The 16,941-nt window shown below is 39.4% G+C and overlaps 2 protein-coding genes across 2 annotated transcripts; both read right to left on the bottom strand.

Moving 5' to 3' along the window:
• Positions 1–12,330: 12,330 nt before the first annotated feature.
• LOC112777880 (uncharacterized) lies at positions 12,331–13,065 on the bottom strand. Its single transcript, XM_025822265.1, has one exon. It carries the CDS (start codon positions 13,063–13,065, stop codon positions 12,331–12,333), a length of 735 nt encoding a protein of 244 aa, XP_025678050.1.
• A 78-nt stretch (positions 13,066–13,143) lies between these two features.
• On the bottom strand, positions 13,144–14,721 carry LOC112777879 (uncharacterized). Its single transcript, XM_025822264.1, has one exon. The coding sequence runs from the start codon at positions 14,719–14,721 to the stop codon at positions 13,144–13,146; it is 1,578 nt and encodes a 525-aa protein (XP_025678049.1).
• Between the last annotated feature and the right edge of the window lie 2,220 nt (positions 14,722–16,941).

Below are 16,941 nucleotides of genomic sequence, written 5' to 3'. Positions count from 1 at the left end.
ACGAGCTCTGTTTATTTCTATAGATTAGGACTATTACTTTTCTATTTTAATTAAAGTAAACATCTCAAGCCTTGCAAGTCAGAACACCTCTGCCCCTTATGGGCGCTAAACGCCGATCTGGTGTTTAGCGCCAGGCAGTCCGAAGCCAAGCCCACACTCTAGAGCATCTCTAGTTGGATTTAGCCTTTATTAGTTATCTTATCTTTTATTTTTGTAATTTTTATTTACAAATAATATCTTTTAGTTTTAGGATTTATCATTTATTTTATTTCCAAATCAAATTACGTTAGATATAAAAGGAAAAAAGATTCACCCTCTAGGGGGGAGGTCTTTTCTCTGCCGCACTTTTCAGAACCCTTGGTTTCTCTATAAGTCATGAGCCACTAAACCTCTTTGGTTAAAGTTACGAGCTCTGTTTATTTCTATAGATTAGGACTATTACTTTTCTATTTTAATTAAAGTAAACATCCCCGATACCTTACATGTTTTCTCTCACTGTTTTCACACCAAACACACTGTTTACTTTTTCTATTCTTTATTTATTATTTAATGCTTTTAAAAACCCACACAATCAACTCTTTTGTTCACCTGACTAGGCCAATCAGTTGACCATTGTTGCTCAGTTCGTCAGTCCTCGTGGGATCGACCATCACTCACCTGAGGTATTATTTGGACGACCCGATGTATTTGCTGGTTCAGTTGTGGATGTTCCTAAAATTCGCACCAAATTTTTAGCTTCGTTGCCGTGGACTGATGGTAATTGACAACTACCAGTTGACTGATTACTTAGATTAGGTATTTTTCTTAGTTTGTTTGTTTATTTTTATTTTATTTCCCTTACAATTTTCGAATTAGGTTTTCTTTATTTTTTCCTTAATCTTTGATTTTAAGTTTGGTGTCCTGTTAGTGATTTTTCTTTTCTGAAATTTTTAAATTTATATTATTTGTCCTTATTTGATTTTCGAAATTTTTTATTTACTCTTATTAATTTTCGAAAATTTGTAGTTTAATTGCTTGCTTGATTTTATTTTATTTCTTTTTACATAGGATATCTCATGGAGAATTCTCCATACTCTGACATAGAGATTTTTACTTTTTCTTTGTTTTCTGTTTGTTTATGAGAAGGAATAGGGACAAAGAATCCCTTCTTGATTTTGATCATGAACCTAAGAGGACCTTGAGATGCCGTTTGCAACAAGCTAGAGCTTACAGAGCCAGTGAGAATCTCAAAGACACTTTTGAGAAAGAAGCTGAAGAGCTCACTATGGATCCTAATGGTGGGGATCCGAATGAGGAAGCTAGGAGGACGCTGAGCTCCTACACTGCCCCTACTCCTGATTTCTATGGACGCAGCATCTCAGTACCTCCCATTGGTGCAAATAATTTTGAGCTAAAGCCACAGTTGATCACTCTGGTGCAACAAAACTGTCAGTTTTATGGACTCTCGCAGGAAGACCTAAATTTGTTTATCTCTAATTTCCTACAGATTTGTGATACTATAAAGACTAATGGAGTGAACTCTGACGTCTACAAGTTCATGCTCTTCCCATTTGCTGTGAGAGATAGAGCAAAGCAGTGGCTGGACACCCAGTCCAATGAGAGCTTGGACTCCTAGAACAAGGTGGTCAATGAATTCCTGATCAAGTTCTTCCAACCTTAGAAGTTGTCTAAGCTAAGGGTGGATGTTCAGACTTTCAGGTAGAGAGATGGTGAATCTCTTTATGAAGTCTAAGAAAGATACAAGCAGATGATCAGGAAGTGTCCCCCAGACATGTTTTTAGATTGGACCAAGCTGCAGATTTTCTATGATGGCCTCTCTGAGATGGCTAAGATGTCTTTGGACAACTCTGCAGGAGGTTCCTTACACACGAAGAAGATGCCTGAAGAGGCCAATAAGCTCCTTGAGATGGTTGCTAACAACCAATATCTTTATTCTTCTAAGAGGAACCTTGTGAATCCGGGTAATCCAATGAAGAAAGAAGTTATAGAGGTGGACACTCTGGATGCCATTCTGACTCAGAAAAAAATCATGTCACAAGAGATCAATATGATTTCTCAGCACTTGAGTGGGATGCAAGTCTCGACTATTAGTACTCAAGATGCATCCTATGACATGAGTGGAGGCTTCAACCAAGGAAGAATTATGGTTATGCTCAACCCACTCCTGAGCAAGTTAACTATATGGGAAATTCTTTTAGAAATTCTAATAATGATCCTTATTCGAATACATTCAATCAAGGATAGAGGAATCACCCTAATTTTGGGTGGAAAGAGCAACCCCAGAAGCCTCAGCAGAACTTCAACAACAACCCTCAAGACGGTTTCAATCAGAACAAGTTCAATAATTTTAACAACCGCCAATTTTAAGCTTCTCAATAACAGCAGGCATCCACTCAGCCTCAGAATACTCCTGACGTGGCCTCTCTAGTTGCAGAACTTTCTAAGACTACACATAGCTTTATGCAAGAAACTAGAGCTTCCATTCAGAACTTGAAAGTACAAATAGGTCAGTTGAGTAAGAAGATACCTAAGAAATCCCCCAACACTCTTCCGGGTGACCCAGAGGTAAACCCAAGAGAAGAATGTAAGGCCCTCACAATGGATAATGAATCCATCCTAAAGAAGAAGGTGCAAGTTGCTAAGGGGTCAGAGGAGAAAGAAGCTTCAAGACAGGCTGGAGTTACATTGCCACACGCCCCACATAGAGCACCTATCCAAGAGCCTGAAGCACCACACCTTCAGAAGCTCCAAGAGGAGACCAAGGATGAGCAGTTCTCTCAATTCTTGGAAGTCTTTAAAAAGTTACAAATTAATATTTCTTTTGTTGAGATTCTAGATAAGATGCCTCCATATGCTGCATTCATGAAGGACTTACTCTCTGAGAAGAAAGCCTTAAAGGGAGATGAAACAGTAGTGCTGACCAAGGAATATAGTGCCCTCATTCAGAGCAAGCTACCAAACAAGATGCCAGATCCAGGGAGCTTTCAAATTCCCTGTACTATTGGGAATATCACTTTTGACAAAGTTCTTTGTGATCTTGGCTCAAGTATTAATCTGATGTCATTGTCTGTGATGCAGAAGCTGCAAATTCAAGAAGCACAGTCTACAAGGATAGCATTGGAGATGGCTGATAAATATATGAAACAGGCATATGGACTAGTGGAAAATGTCTTGGTCGAGGTTGGAGAACTATTCTTCCCTGCAAATTTTATAGTACTTGATATGGGAGAAGATGCAAATGACTTTATCATACTAGAAAGACCATTTCTGGCCATTGGAAGAGCCTTAATTGATGTTGAGAGAGGTGAATTAGTCTTGAAGCTATGGGAAGACTATTTGGTATTCAAGGTTTTTAAACCTTCACCTTTCTCTGGAGAAGGAAGTACTTGCATGCAGAGCTCATTGTTTAAGCCTTCTCCCTTGGTGGAGACCCATACAGTACCCCCTGACAACACACCGAAGTTTAGTGTTGGGCATTCACCACCCACTAAGGAGGGAGGGGGTCCCAAGAAGAAGGTACCGAAGGGATGGAGGAACAAAAAGATTCCCACTAAAGACTTCTCACCTGGGATGAGAGTGGTATTCACTAGAAATCCAGTCCTACCACATAAAGTGAATAAGATCCTATCTCTAGAGCATGTTGAGTTGATTCATGAGAGTACAGGAAGGAAGTTCACAGTGAGGGGTGAATATCTGAGCCCCTATGAGTCTATGACCCTCCTCCTTAGAGGAGTTGACCATCAAGCTAGTGACGGTAAATAAGCACTTGTTGGGAAGCAACCCAACCATGAGTTTTCCTTAGCTTTATTTCAGTTGATTTGCATTCTTTATTTCGTTTAAGTTTTCAGTGTTTCTCATAATTCTTATTTTGGCATCGGAGTGTCTTTTCAGGTGACCCCACCTACCGACATTTGTGGACGTCATCTCTATCCGTGACGAGTGCGCTCAAGTCCCGCTACTCACCATCAACCGTTTCACCCAACCAACCTATTCAACAAACTGACAAACAATGGCACCATCTGTGGAAATCGAACGCACGACCACGACCACAACATTGAAAAGAAATACTTGTATGGAACCTAAACCCTTCAACTTGGTATGACTAGAATAATAAATAGCATATGCTTAAATAATATTTCTACAAGAAACATCATCCTCCAATATTGATGTTAAATGATTTAATGAGTGATTCATAGGATCAGCAAGACCGCCTTATCGTTCTGCATAGTATCATTCAATCTTCTGCCAAATAGTAGTGACCAAATACTACTGTCGGCTAATCAATTCTTGAATACGCAACTCAAATGATTCCAATACAAATGGTTATCAATTATTAGGGGGAAATTAATGCCACTATTGCATATAACAACTTAACAAGTATTTGCACAACTCGTCATCTCTTTAATTTGCAAATGTATGTCCTTGTAGACTTTGCCCTTTTCGGTTAATACTATAATAACTTGATAAGATTAATTCAACCTTTCGTTTTGAACAACAAAAAAGAAAAATAAAAAGAAGAGCACTAACTACTCCTTAACAGACAACATCAATATACAAAATTTGAAAACAAATCATCATGTGGAGGAGACTTATTGATTGAATAGTTGAAGCGTAAATTTTGCTGAAATTGAAGTAAACATATATAAAAGCTCTATCATAGTTATATATACTCATGCAAAACGAGACAATGGTTAAGTTAGTTGTTGACGGTATCCCTAACTTGACATACTTAAGCAAACAAGTGAATTGATCACTCGACTAACTTGAGACAAATGTTAAGTAGTGTTGTGTTGTTTTAACATTGTAATGTGTGCCATTTAATACCATTTAGGTCACAGCAAAATCCAAAAATATTACTACATTGGAGGATGCTTCTTCTGTAGTTTTTATGAGTGTATTTTGGTTTTGTTCTGCACAAATGTGTAATTGAAACAGAAGATAAGTAAATGGAGGAGGAGAAGGTGAAGTTAAAGGGAGACAGAGTGTGTGGTTGTGTGATTCATCGTTTCCGATAAAAGATCTGAGGCTATCATTGTTTTGTTTGTTGGAGGGGTTATGATAAAAGAGAAGGTGAAAAGATGAGTGCTTCCATGGTTGAGATGAAGTGGGAGAAAATGATTTGAAAAAGAAAGGCTGGAGATTAAAAATTAAAAAATAAAAACTTAAGTGGAGTTCATTAAATAATTTGATTAGTTTGACTAAATTTTTATCTAATAATTCTTAGTTATCAATTTCATATGAAGTTGACTGCATCTGAACTTTCTCCTAAAAAATATATATATAATTAATATAGGATAAAATGATTTGAAAATTGATATTTTGTGAAAAAAAAAATAGTATTACTACGATTCCTAATTTTAAAGATAAATTTGAGATAAAAAAAAGAGTTTAAAGACGCTTTCAATTTTAACTTAAAATATTTGAGACAAAAAAACACTTCATTCTAATTAAAAATTTAGTTTATTCAACATCTCTTCCGTGCCTTCTTTGACTTTAACAAACACAACTCGATGGTTCTATAATAAGTAATGGTGTATATTAGATTTAGGAAGTTAGTTATTAGAAGTAAGCAAAAGTTCGTTAGAGGAAGTTGCATTTGTTGCTTTTTCTAAAACACTATATTATATGTATATTAAAAGTAAGTCACTAAATTAATTATTAATATAAATTATATATTAAAAATAAATTAAATATATGATAAAAATTTAATTTTAATGTACTAACCGTACAGTCGTACAATCACAATCGTTTTTTTAAATGACCATTTACAAAATTAATATAAAAAATAATAATTTTTATTTATGTAATATATATATATATATATATATATATATATATATATATATATATAACAGTTTTATACTAACAATATATCACAATTAAACTCTATATGATAATTTTTTTTTGTGTGAATATAATATTTTCATTCTTTCAATGGGTTATTTACTAATGTGGTGTGGGGATGGTTATAGTGTGATTGGTGTCTTGTCATATTTGGTCAAGATTTCAATTTGATATAAATAAAGTTCTATCCCTTTCTATCCCTTTCAAGATTTCAACATGAAGATTGAAGGGAATCAATATTTTTAATTAATAAACAATTAATTTTATTGAGAAAATTAAAGATTTTATTATTGTTGTATAAGTGAGAACTATTACTTGGTCACGAAGAACACGGACATTACCCTTTGTTCCAAACAAATTTGGATCGAAGAGTTTATGGAAATCAAGCAAAAGGGAATAACAAATTACACCGACAAAGAATATAAAAAACAAGATAAAACTTAAAAGATGATTGTACCCATACTCACGTAAAGGAGATCCAACAACGAAGAGAAAAGAAAATTAGAGCACAATGGCACAATAGTTTAAAATATATATATATAAAAGAAAAAGGTGAATTTATGAAAGTTGCGGTAATTATAAAATTTTAATAATATTTAGAAAGTATAATTAAAATTAATAATGTCATATTTGTTTTCTTATTTGACAACAATTTTTAATTTTATAATAATTTTTTATTTTTTTTAAAATAAAAAGAATTATTAACAAATAATAAAAAATAGTGAATTATACCCTCTCTAAAATAAAGGAATAAAGGATAAATTATCTTGTGATATATATATTAAAAGTAATTTATCAGATAAGTTTTATGAAGGGGAAGAGATCTTTACGAATGCAATTAATGCACTTGAAGGTAGAGGAGAGTTTATGGTCCGTTATAATAGAAGTTGTTCCGTCGGTGATGACCGAGGTCGATAATCTTTAGGCGAGCACTTGGATACGCGGCCGAGTTATGCGTCGTTCAAGCGTAACGGGGTGATTTTGGCCTCGGTCCTCTGAAACACGGCGGCGGGAGTACCTACACAAAGCACTCCGACGCTCAAGTAAGTGTGTGAACAATTAGTGAATAAAGAGTAATAACTAGAAGTGAACTTAGAACCTGAGTCTTTCTGAATCAGAGTGGTCAGATTTATAGGTGTTTTGGGTTCGTTAGTGAGCTTTGTTAGTTCCGATATTCCTGGTCAGTGCCGTTATGGATATCTCTTGGGAGTGTGGAGATGTGATTGAGTAGTGTGTTCAGTTTCGGAGACTGCTTTTTGGGAGGCAGAGTTTGTTTGTTCTGTTTTACTTGTTTCCGACCTTTAAGGTCGGTCGGTAACTGAACTCGAATGCCGATTATTGCGTGGTACACATCATAGCCCCCCAAGTCGTCTAGCGTTCCGTATAGGTCGGTAGGCGAGCTTTTTGTCTTTCATACGTGGCTAAGTTTGTTTTGAAAAAATTTGAAAGGGGTTTTACTTGTCTCTTCGCAAGTCGTGTCATTTTTATTGCTCCTTATTGCCGTTTTGGTTTCCCACGTTTGCTAGTGGGTGTGAATTAAATTACCCACTTTGTTAGTGGGCTTGCAATAATAGTTATTTTTTCTTGTTTTGGAAATTACACTGTTTGCTCATAATCTTCTTATCTTCGCTATGTCTTCGAAAGGTAAGCATTTCTTGACTCTTCTTTGACTGTTCGTCTTTGTATATTCTTTCATGGCGGGAGAGAAATTGAAAGAAAAGTTGAAGGCTGTTGAGGTTAGGGAAGATGATCCCTATCACTGGGTTCAGGATGATGTGAAGACTCGTTCATCTTCCTTCATTAGCATCGAATCCCTTTCTGATTTGAGGGGCATTGATTTCGTGAGGGGAGGTTCTGGTGTTGTTGTTGAGTTTCAGCCCTGCTCCAGTAGTGATAGGGCTTGTGAGAGAAGGGGTGACTGGGAGTATTTCTATATGTATACTCCATGCATGGTTGAACTTGGGGTGAAGTTTCCCTTTTCTTCTTTTGAGTGTGACGTCCTCACTCAGCTAAACTGTGCTCCGTCACAGTTGCACCCAAATTCTTGGGCATTTCTTTGCGCATTTCAATGTCTGATGGAATTCCTCTCCTTCCCTTGTTCGCTGTCTTTGTTCTTCTCTCTTTTTCAGGCAAAGGGGGTTCGTAAGGGATTGTGGGTTTGTTTCAGTAGTTTTCCGGGTCGGTCTGTATTCCTTCTTTATAAGTCCTCTTTCAAGAACTTCAAATCTCTTTTTGTCAAAGTCCGTTCGGCTGAGTCTGAGTATCCTTTTTATTTGGATGATGAGCTGAGTGAGAAATTTCCTCTCTACTGGTGCTCTGAACCGACTCAAATCCTTGAAGCTTCTGAGAGGAGTGAGGAAGAGGAGTTTGTGATGAACTTTCTTGTTGAGAGTGTTGCTGCTGGGGAATGCTTGTCTATTCCTGATATTTTGCGTTTATATGATTCGGGTGATAATGAGGGTTTAAGGGCTTATATAGGTAATGTTTCTGATGTTTGTTGTTAAGTGTTGGGCATTTTCCGAGTTTATCTAACGTTTGGTGGTTTCTTCCAGGTGGCCGAGTTCCTTTACTGGATCCGAACAAGTTGCAGTCTTTTTTGAACAAGAAAAAGGAGAAAGGGGTTGGAAGTACTGGTGATCGGAAGGATGTTGGTGAGCAGGCTTTCTCATTTGTTGCGCATCCTGCATCTTCATTTAAAAGGAAGAGGGATGATACTTCTTTGGAGGTTATTTCTGAAGGTGATCATGAGGTTGTGGGTGGTAGTGGACTTGCCTTTGATCGACAGAAGAAGCTTCATGGCTTCATTGCTGGTTCTAGTTCGCATTCCCTTTGGAGCGAGCAGTTTAACTTTGTGGGGCTTTCTGAGAGGGCCTCGCAGTATCCTGGGGATATGCTTATGACTCGCCGAGCTGGTATGGAAGTGCTTGGTAAATTCGTTCAGGTACGTCTTGTTTTTTTTTTTTTTTTGTTTCTTGTTCTTTCGATCTTTTGTATTGTTCTTACGTCAGAAATGCTCGTAGGTGGTTGCTTCTCGCTTGCTCTGTATTGGTCGGACTGTTGAGTGCGTTGGGGCTGAGCATCAAGAAGCTGTGGACAAAGCTTCTACACTAGAGAAGTCATATACAGCTTGGATTGCTGATTTGGAGAAAGTTGTGAAGGAAAAAGATGAGGTCGCTACTAGTGCTGTGGCTAAAGCGAAGGAAGCTGAGGATGAGGTTGTTCGTTTGAGGGATCAGATCCGTTTGTTGCAAACTGAAGTTAAGGAGCATGATGTGGCCAAAGGTCGGCTTACTTCTCGTGTTCATGAGCTAGAGGAAGCGGGGATGGAGATGTTTTCTTATGGTTTTGATCGTGCTGTGAGTCAGGTTGCTTTGCTAGCCCCTGAATTTGATTGCGATAAGCTTGATATGACAAAAATAGTTGTAGGTGGAAAATTGGTTGTAGATGGTACTGCAGAGGAGCATGATGAGAATGCTCCTTCTTAGTTTGTTCTATGTAATGTATTTATAACCTTTGTTGTTTTGACTTTGATTGTTTGAACTTTAGACCTTGTTGGTTTTTTGAACCTTGTGTGGTATTTGGCCGATGTTTAGGCCGGTTTGATGATATTTGGTGATTTTGTTTAATAGTATGTTGTTTTGTCATTGTTAAATTTTGCTTTAGAGGAATTTTGTCACGTTTCATTGGATGCATAGGGCGTTCGGCCTCATTAAAACCCTCCTTAGGCAAAACCCTTCTTTTTTGGGAAAAAAGCTCTAAGGGGGAAAAAGAGTACCTTCATTCGCAATTGTACACAAACTATGATATATACATTTTGAGTGAAGAGATGTTCCAGTTTCCTGGCATGTCATTGCCTTGTAGTGTTTGGAGTTGATATGCACCCTTGCCGAGCACTTTTGTTACACGGAAGGGGCCTTCCCAGTTTGCGGCGAGTTTGCCATGTGTTGGAGGTCGCCTGGCCTCTTCTGTTCGTCTGAGCACTAGGTCGCCCTCCGTGAATATCCTCGGTACCACCTTCTTATTGTGTTTCCTTTCCGCGATTCTTTTTTGGGCTCTTTGTTTGATGGCAGCGATTTCTCTGTCCTCTTCGGCTAGGTCAAGCTCGGTATTCCTGGCATTTAGGTTTTGTTGTTCGCTATATAACTCGGTCCTTAACGTCGGTATTCCGACCTCAATAGGTATCAATGCTTCTGAGCCATAGACTAGCTTGAAGGGTGTTTCGCCCGTAGTGTTATGCGCTGTGGTGTTATAACTCCACAGTACTTCGGGGATGAGTTCGGCCCATTCTCCCTTTGCATTGTCGAGCTTCTTTTTTATTGCCTGCAACACAACTCGGTTAGCAGCTTCGGCTTGCCCATTAGTTTGTGGGTGTTCTACCGAGCTAAAACGATGCTGAATATTAAAGTTTTTTAGGAATAATCCGAGCTTATTGTCTGTGAACTGTCTACCATTGTCTGATATTATTTCTTTTGGAATTCCAAATCGGCATATTATATTTTTCCAAATAAAGGATCGTACCTTTTCGGCTGTTATCTTTGCTAAGGGTTGTGCTTCTATCCATTTTGAGAAGTAGTCTATGGATACCAAAAGGAATTTTACCTGTCCAGGTGCTGTTGGGAAAGGGCCGAGGATGTCAAGTCCCCACCTGTGGAAAGGCCAGCTTACCTCCATGCTATGTAGTATCTCGGCTGGCTTTGTTGAGATGGCCTCATGTTTCTGGCACTTGTCGCATGCTTTGACCTTTGCTATGCAATCTCTCTTCATGGTCGGCCAGTAATATCCTGTTCGGATTATTTTTGCGGTGAGAGCTCGTCCTCTAATGTGGTTTCCACATACTCCTTCATGAACTTCGTTCATTACTTCTCTGGCCTGGTCTTGGTCTAAGCATCTTAGTAGTGGTTGTGAGAAACCTCGTCTGTATAGCTCCCCTGATATTTTCGTATAGAAGCTTGCCTTGCGTCTGAATTGTTGAGGGTGGAGCTCGTCTCTGGGTATGGTACCTGTACATATGTATTCAAGAAAAGGTTTCCTCCAATCCTGGAGGTGGTTAATGTTTTCGATACATAGTAGGTCAATGCTCGGTTTTGTGAGTGTGTGTTGTGATAATGTTGATGTTTGTGTATCCGCCCTCGTGGCGGCGAGTTTAGATAGTATGTCTGCCCTGACATTGTGTTCTCTATGTACATGTAATATAGTGAAAGAACTGAAATTTGAAATTAGATCCTTCGCTATGAGCCAGTATTGTTCTAGCAAAGGGTCTTTTACCTGGAACTCTCCTCGGATTTGTTGGACCACCAGGAGGGAATCGCAATGTGCCGTTAAGTTCGTTGCTTTGTAGCTTAAGGCGAGCTTAAGTCCCGCTATGAGGGCTTCATATTCGGCCTGATTGTTGCTTGCCGAGAAGTGAAATTGGAGAGCTTGCTCGGCTACCACCTTATTTCCCTCCTTTAAGATTATGCCAGCCCCGCTTCCTTCTCGGCTTGATGCCCCATCCACGTGTAACTCCCATGTTTCCATATGCTCGTCTGGGGTCATCTCTGTGATGAAGTCGACGAGAACTTGTGCCTTGAGGGCCGATCTAGTCTGAAACTGAATATCGAACTCTGAGAGTTCAATTGACCATTTGGTCAATCGTCCTGCTAGCTCTGGTTTTGTTAATATCTGCCTCAATGGGTGATTTGTTCTTACTACTATTGTGTGGCTTTGGAAATAGTGTCTTAGTCTTGTTGCCGTGACTACAAGTGCCAGGGCGAGCTGCTCTATTTTTGGGTACCTTTGTTCCGTTGGTTGCATTACTCTGCTGACGAAGTATACTGGCTGTTGAGTCCTTCCTGTCTCAATGACGAGGGCCGAGCTTACGGAATGATTGGAAATAGAAAGGTATAAATATAGAGGCTTGCCGACCTCAGGTCTTTGTAATACGGGAGGTGATGATAGAAGGGTCTTAAGTTCGGCGAATGCCATCTCGCACTCTGGTGTCCATTGAAATTGTTTGTTTTTTAAGATCGTCTGGAAGAATGGGTGTGACCGACTTGATACCGCGGGTAAGAATCGAGAGAGAGCGGCTATCCTTCCTGCTAGTTGCTGTACTTCCTTTATCGTCTTGGGACTTGTCATGTTGAGTATAGCCTTGCATTTCTCAGGGTTTGCTTCAATTCCTCTGGAAGTCAACATAAATCCTAGGAATTTTCCTCCTTGGACTCCAAAAGCGCATTTTTCTGGGTTCAATCTCATATTGTATGCTCGAATCTGTTCAAATATTTCCTTGAGGTCGTCGCAGTGTGCTCGATCTTTAAGTGTCTTGGCGACCATATCGTCCACATAGATCTCAATGTTCCGACCTATTTGATGTCGGAATACTTTGTCCATCAGACGCTGGTAGGTTGCACCTGCATTCTTTAGGCCAAATGGCATGACTCTATAACAGAAATTACCGTGCTCAGTTATAAATGTTGTTTTGCTTTGGTCTTCTGGATGCATTAGAATCTAGTTGTACCCAGAGTATGCATCCATGAAGCTCAAGCTGTTAAAACCTGAGGCGTTGTCTACAAGTTTATCGATGCATGGCAGAGGGTAAGCATCCTTAGGACATGCTTTGTTTAAATCTGTAAAGTCGACGCACATGCGCCACTTACCTGAATTTTTTCTTACCATTACTACGTTTGAGAGCCATGTGGTGAAACGGATTTCTTTGATGAAGTTGGCTTTGAGGAGCTTCTCTGTTTCTTCTAAGGCCGCTTTCGATTTCTCCACGCCGAGGTTTCGCTTCTTCTGGGCTATAGGTCGGCTTGTTTTGTTTGTGGCCAACTTGTGGCAGATGATGTCTGGGTTAATGCCAGGCATATCTGCCGGGGTCCAGGCGAACAAGTTAGCGTAGTCTTGTAGTGATTTTATCAGTTCCAATCTTTGTTGTCCTTTCAGTGCTTGGCCGATGTAAGTTACCTGCCCCGGGACTTGGGTTAGCTGGATTTTGTGTAGCTCATCTGCTGGTTGAGGTCTTTCCTGGGTATCTCCTCGAGGATCGAGCTCGGCCAGGGACAAGATTTCTGTGCCATTTATTGAGTGGACCTCACTTTGTTTGTGGCTTATGTCCGATCTTTTTAAGCTAGCATTGTAGCATTGCCGAGCTTGCTGTCGGTCAGAATGTATTATCGCTATCTTGCTATCTTGAGCCTGAAACTTAACACACAGATGATAAGTAGATACGACTGCCCTGAACATATTCAGAGCAGGTCGTCCGAGGATAATATTGTAAGGGCTGGGGCAGTCAACTATTAGGTATTGTATGTCTAAGGTTTTTTATAATGGGTTATTTCCCATCGTCGTCCTTAGCCATATGTAACCTTTGACTGGTACTCTTTCGCCAGAGAATCCTACTAATTCTCCGGACGAAGGCTGTATTAGTTTCTCAGACAGATTCATTTTTAAGAAGGTAGACTGAAAGAGGACATCTGCACTACTACCTGGGTCCAACAGGACTTTTCTTACCAGAAGGTCGCCGGTTTGGATGGATATTACCACCGGGTCGTCCGAGTTTGGAGCGGTCGAGCATATGTCAGTTTGGTTGAACGTGATTTCTAGGTCAGATGTGTTTTTGTTGCTTGGCAGTGTTGTTTCTTCGATTGCTAACATTGCACGGTAGCTTCGTTTCCTTGCTGAGATCGTTTCGCCCCCTCCTGCGAATCCTCCAGATATGCAGTTTATGACGCCTTTGGGTGGGCTGTTGTTCGACCACTTGTTGGTGTCTTTATTGGCCGAGGTTTGTTGACGTTCTTCCTTATTGCTTTTCCTGTGTTTTCTGCCCTCAATGTACTTGTCCAGGAGGCCCTGCCGTGCCAATCTCTCAAGGAGATCTTTGGCTATCACACATTCGTTGGTTGTATGGCCATATTTTTGGTGGAAGGCACAATGTTTGCTTTTATCAACGAATCTTTGGTCTTGGTAGCTTCCTGCTCTGGTTGGTGGTTTTATAATCTTGGCATTGAGTATTTCTTTGATTATCTTTTCCCTCCTTGTGTTGAATTTGGTATAGTTGTCGAATTTCGGAGTGAGCTTGAATGATCTACCGAGGTCTTTAGCATTTGCCGATCTGGAAGATCTGTCATCCTCTTTCCTCGGCCTCCTTTCTGTTTTGTCGGCTTCTCGGAGCTCTTCGATTTCCATTTGTCCCGCTGCTCTTTCCTGAAACTCGTCCAGTGTTTTTGGCTTGGTCACTGCGATGATTTCTCTGAACTTTCTGGGCCTGAGACCAGCTTTGAGGGCATGTAGGTGGACGGCTGGGTTCAGGTCAGGTATTTCCATGGTGGCGTCTGTGAACCTGGTCATGTAGTCCTTTAAACTTTCTTGTGGGCCCTGGCGAATGGTGCTGAGATAGTCCGATCCATGCACGTAAATCCGAGCTGCCGCGAAATAGTCGATGAATGACCTAGCTAATTCTTCGAAGGAGGCAATTGATCCTGCAGACAATTTCGAAAACCACAACAGGGCAGCCCCATCAAGGTAAGTAGGGAAAGCTCTGCAAAGCACAGGATCATTGTTAGGTCCGTTAAAAAACATCATAGATTGAAATTTCTTTAGGTGAGCCCGGGGGTCACCAATCCCCTTGTACGGCTCAAGAGAAGAAGGGAGAGTGAAATGTTTTGGCATTTGGTAGTTTGTTATCTCCTCAGAGAACGGATTGTCCAAGGTCAGCTTTTCCTTGGGGGGGTTGACACCCACTAGATCGGCTCGACCTTGGGTTGGACCTTTGGAGTTGTTTTCCTCTGGCTTGCTGTTTTGTGTGGATAGCTCAGCTAATCTCTTGACTTCTGCCTGTAGTTCGGCCAGCTGGGCCATGAGTTCGGCTTGATTGGGCTGAGGAACTCCATTGTCATCCATGTCATCAAATTAATGGGCCCTGCACAAGAGAAGAAAAGAGAGTGGAAATAAAGTGGGGTTAGAGATGGCCCCACGGTGGGCGCCAAATGTTCCGTCGGTGATGACCGAGGTCGATAATCTTCAGGCGAGCACTTGGATACGCGGCCGAGTTATGCGTCGTTCAAGCGTAACGGGGTGATTTTGGCCTCGGTCCTCTGAAACACGGCGGCGGGAGTACCTACACAAAGCACTCCGACGCTCAAGTAAGTGTGTGAACAATTAGTGAATAAAGAGTAATAACTAGAAGTGAACTTAGAACCTGAGTCTTTCTGAATCAGAGTGGTCAGATTTATAGGTGTTTTGGGTTCGTTAGTGAGCTTTGTTAGTTCCGATATTCCTGGTCAGTGCCGTTATGGATATCTCTTGGGAGTGTGGAGACGTGATTGAGTAGTGTGTTCAGTTTCAGAGACTGCTTTTTGGGAGGCAGAGTTTGTTTGTTCTGTTTTACTTGTTTCCGACCTTTAAGGTCGGTCGGTAACTGAACTCGAATGCCGATTATTGCGTGGTACACATCAGAAGTCATAAAGACATTTGAAAAGATTCTTCAGATCCTCAAGTTATAAACACAGTTAAAGACATTGTTGTTGATGATGTCAAATACAAGTTTCAAGGGATGGTAGATTCGGATCCTCATGAGATTAAAGACATTGTTGTCGATGAGGTGGAGATCAAGTCGAATTCAATTGCAAACAATAGGATTTGCAAGGTGACAATTATGCACAAGAATTTAATCACTTTTATGGGACAAAAATTTTGTGGATAGTGAACTTTAAAGATGTTATCACCGTACAAAAGAGGGTGGAGGAGGCGCAATGGGTGTACGCTGAGTTAGTTGGGAAGGAGTTGTGCTTATGTAGCAGAAATTCGTACCTCAGTAGCACAAATGTTGCCACGTGTAACGAGCTGAATATTACTTGCACCTTGTTGATGGGTTTGTGAGTTCACTGCAAAGAGATTTCTCCAGCAGTGACAGCCACCACCACCATTATAGACTGGGAGTGCTAAACTAAATTTCAATAATCACAAGAGAGAAAAAAAAAAGTAGATAACATATACCTAATTATTATGGTTAACATTCAACTTAATTATAATTATAAACATTATATATATCACATGGAGTTATTTACCCTTTATTTTAGAGAGGACATGATAGTATTCACTATAAAAAATATAACTTTAAATTTAAATACACTTTTTAATTGATGCCAAAGTTTTATAACTACCATAACTATCATAATTATATTCATCCTAAAATACTCTAAAAAAATGTATCAAATAATGTTAGATTGATGTGAAAAAAATTTAAATGTGTTATACAAGATATAACTTTCAGTCCAATTTAATTTGCAAAAGCCTTTCCACCATAACAAGTTTTTTAGGAGGTCTAGCGTATGAATTTAAATTATATCAATATAAGTCAATTTTATAAAAAATAATAATAATAATAAAATTCCCCAAAATAATTTAAAGTTAAGTAATAAATAATTGTGCTCTTAGGACAATAAAAAAAATAAAAATAAGTATGCTCTTAATGTAATTTTTTTTGGGATTTTTCACTATATCTGCTAACCCGGCAGACCAAAAATTAATTCGTTATAAATTAGAGCTTCATTTAAAGGTTTGTTATCGGTCAATGAATTGCTGCATGTATAAGATGGGATTCGAACCCCCAACAGGCCGACACTTACTTAAACGAACTAATAAACTAACCACTAAATCAACCCAACTTGATTTAGTGTGGTCTTAATATTGTAGATCAACTTTTTCCAATTTTTTTCCGCGTTGACATGACCTAAAAAAGAAGGGAATTATTCATCAAACTTCCCTTTTAAGTATCTGGTTAGTTATCCTATAGAATTCGTCCTCGTGGTGGAAATTGAGTGTGACCTTTGTAGTGTCATTCTTGTTACTCATGATTTCATTTGAAGCTTTTTTCTGGCCAAAATATGCTCATGTGTGTTGTTGGGATATACTGTGCTCTATGTGTTAAATAGATTGATCTGGGAATTGGGATTCTCCTTTTAATTATCTTATGTGCATTGTCATTTTCATTGTCCCTACTATTTTATTCACCACGTTTTTCAATTGCTACAGTTCTAAGTGTTGTCTTTGTGAGCTTCCACTGCACTATAAAATACATCATTACTGTTCAACGCTAGCTCATCAAATTCCATTACAGTT

Source organism: Arachis hypogaea, chromosome 19 (genome assembly GCF_003086295.3).
Source record: "Arachis hypogaea cultivar Tifrunner chromosome 19, arahy.Tifrunner.gnm2.J5K5, whole genome shotgun sequence".
In the NCBI taxonomy this organism is placed as follows: domain Eukaryota; kingdom Viridiplantae; phylum Streptophyta; class Magnoliopsida; order Fabales; family Fabaceae; genus Arachis; species Arachis hypogaea.
This window is presented reverse-complemented; position numbering and strand designations above follow the sequence as displayed.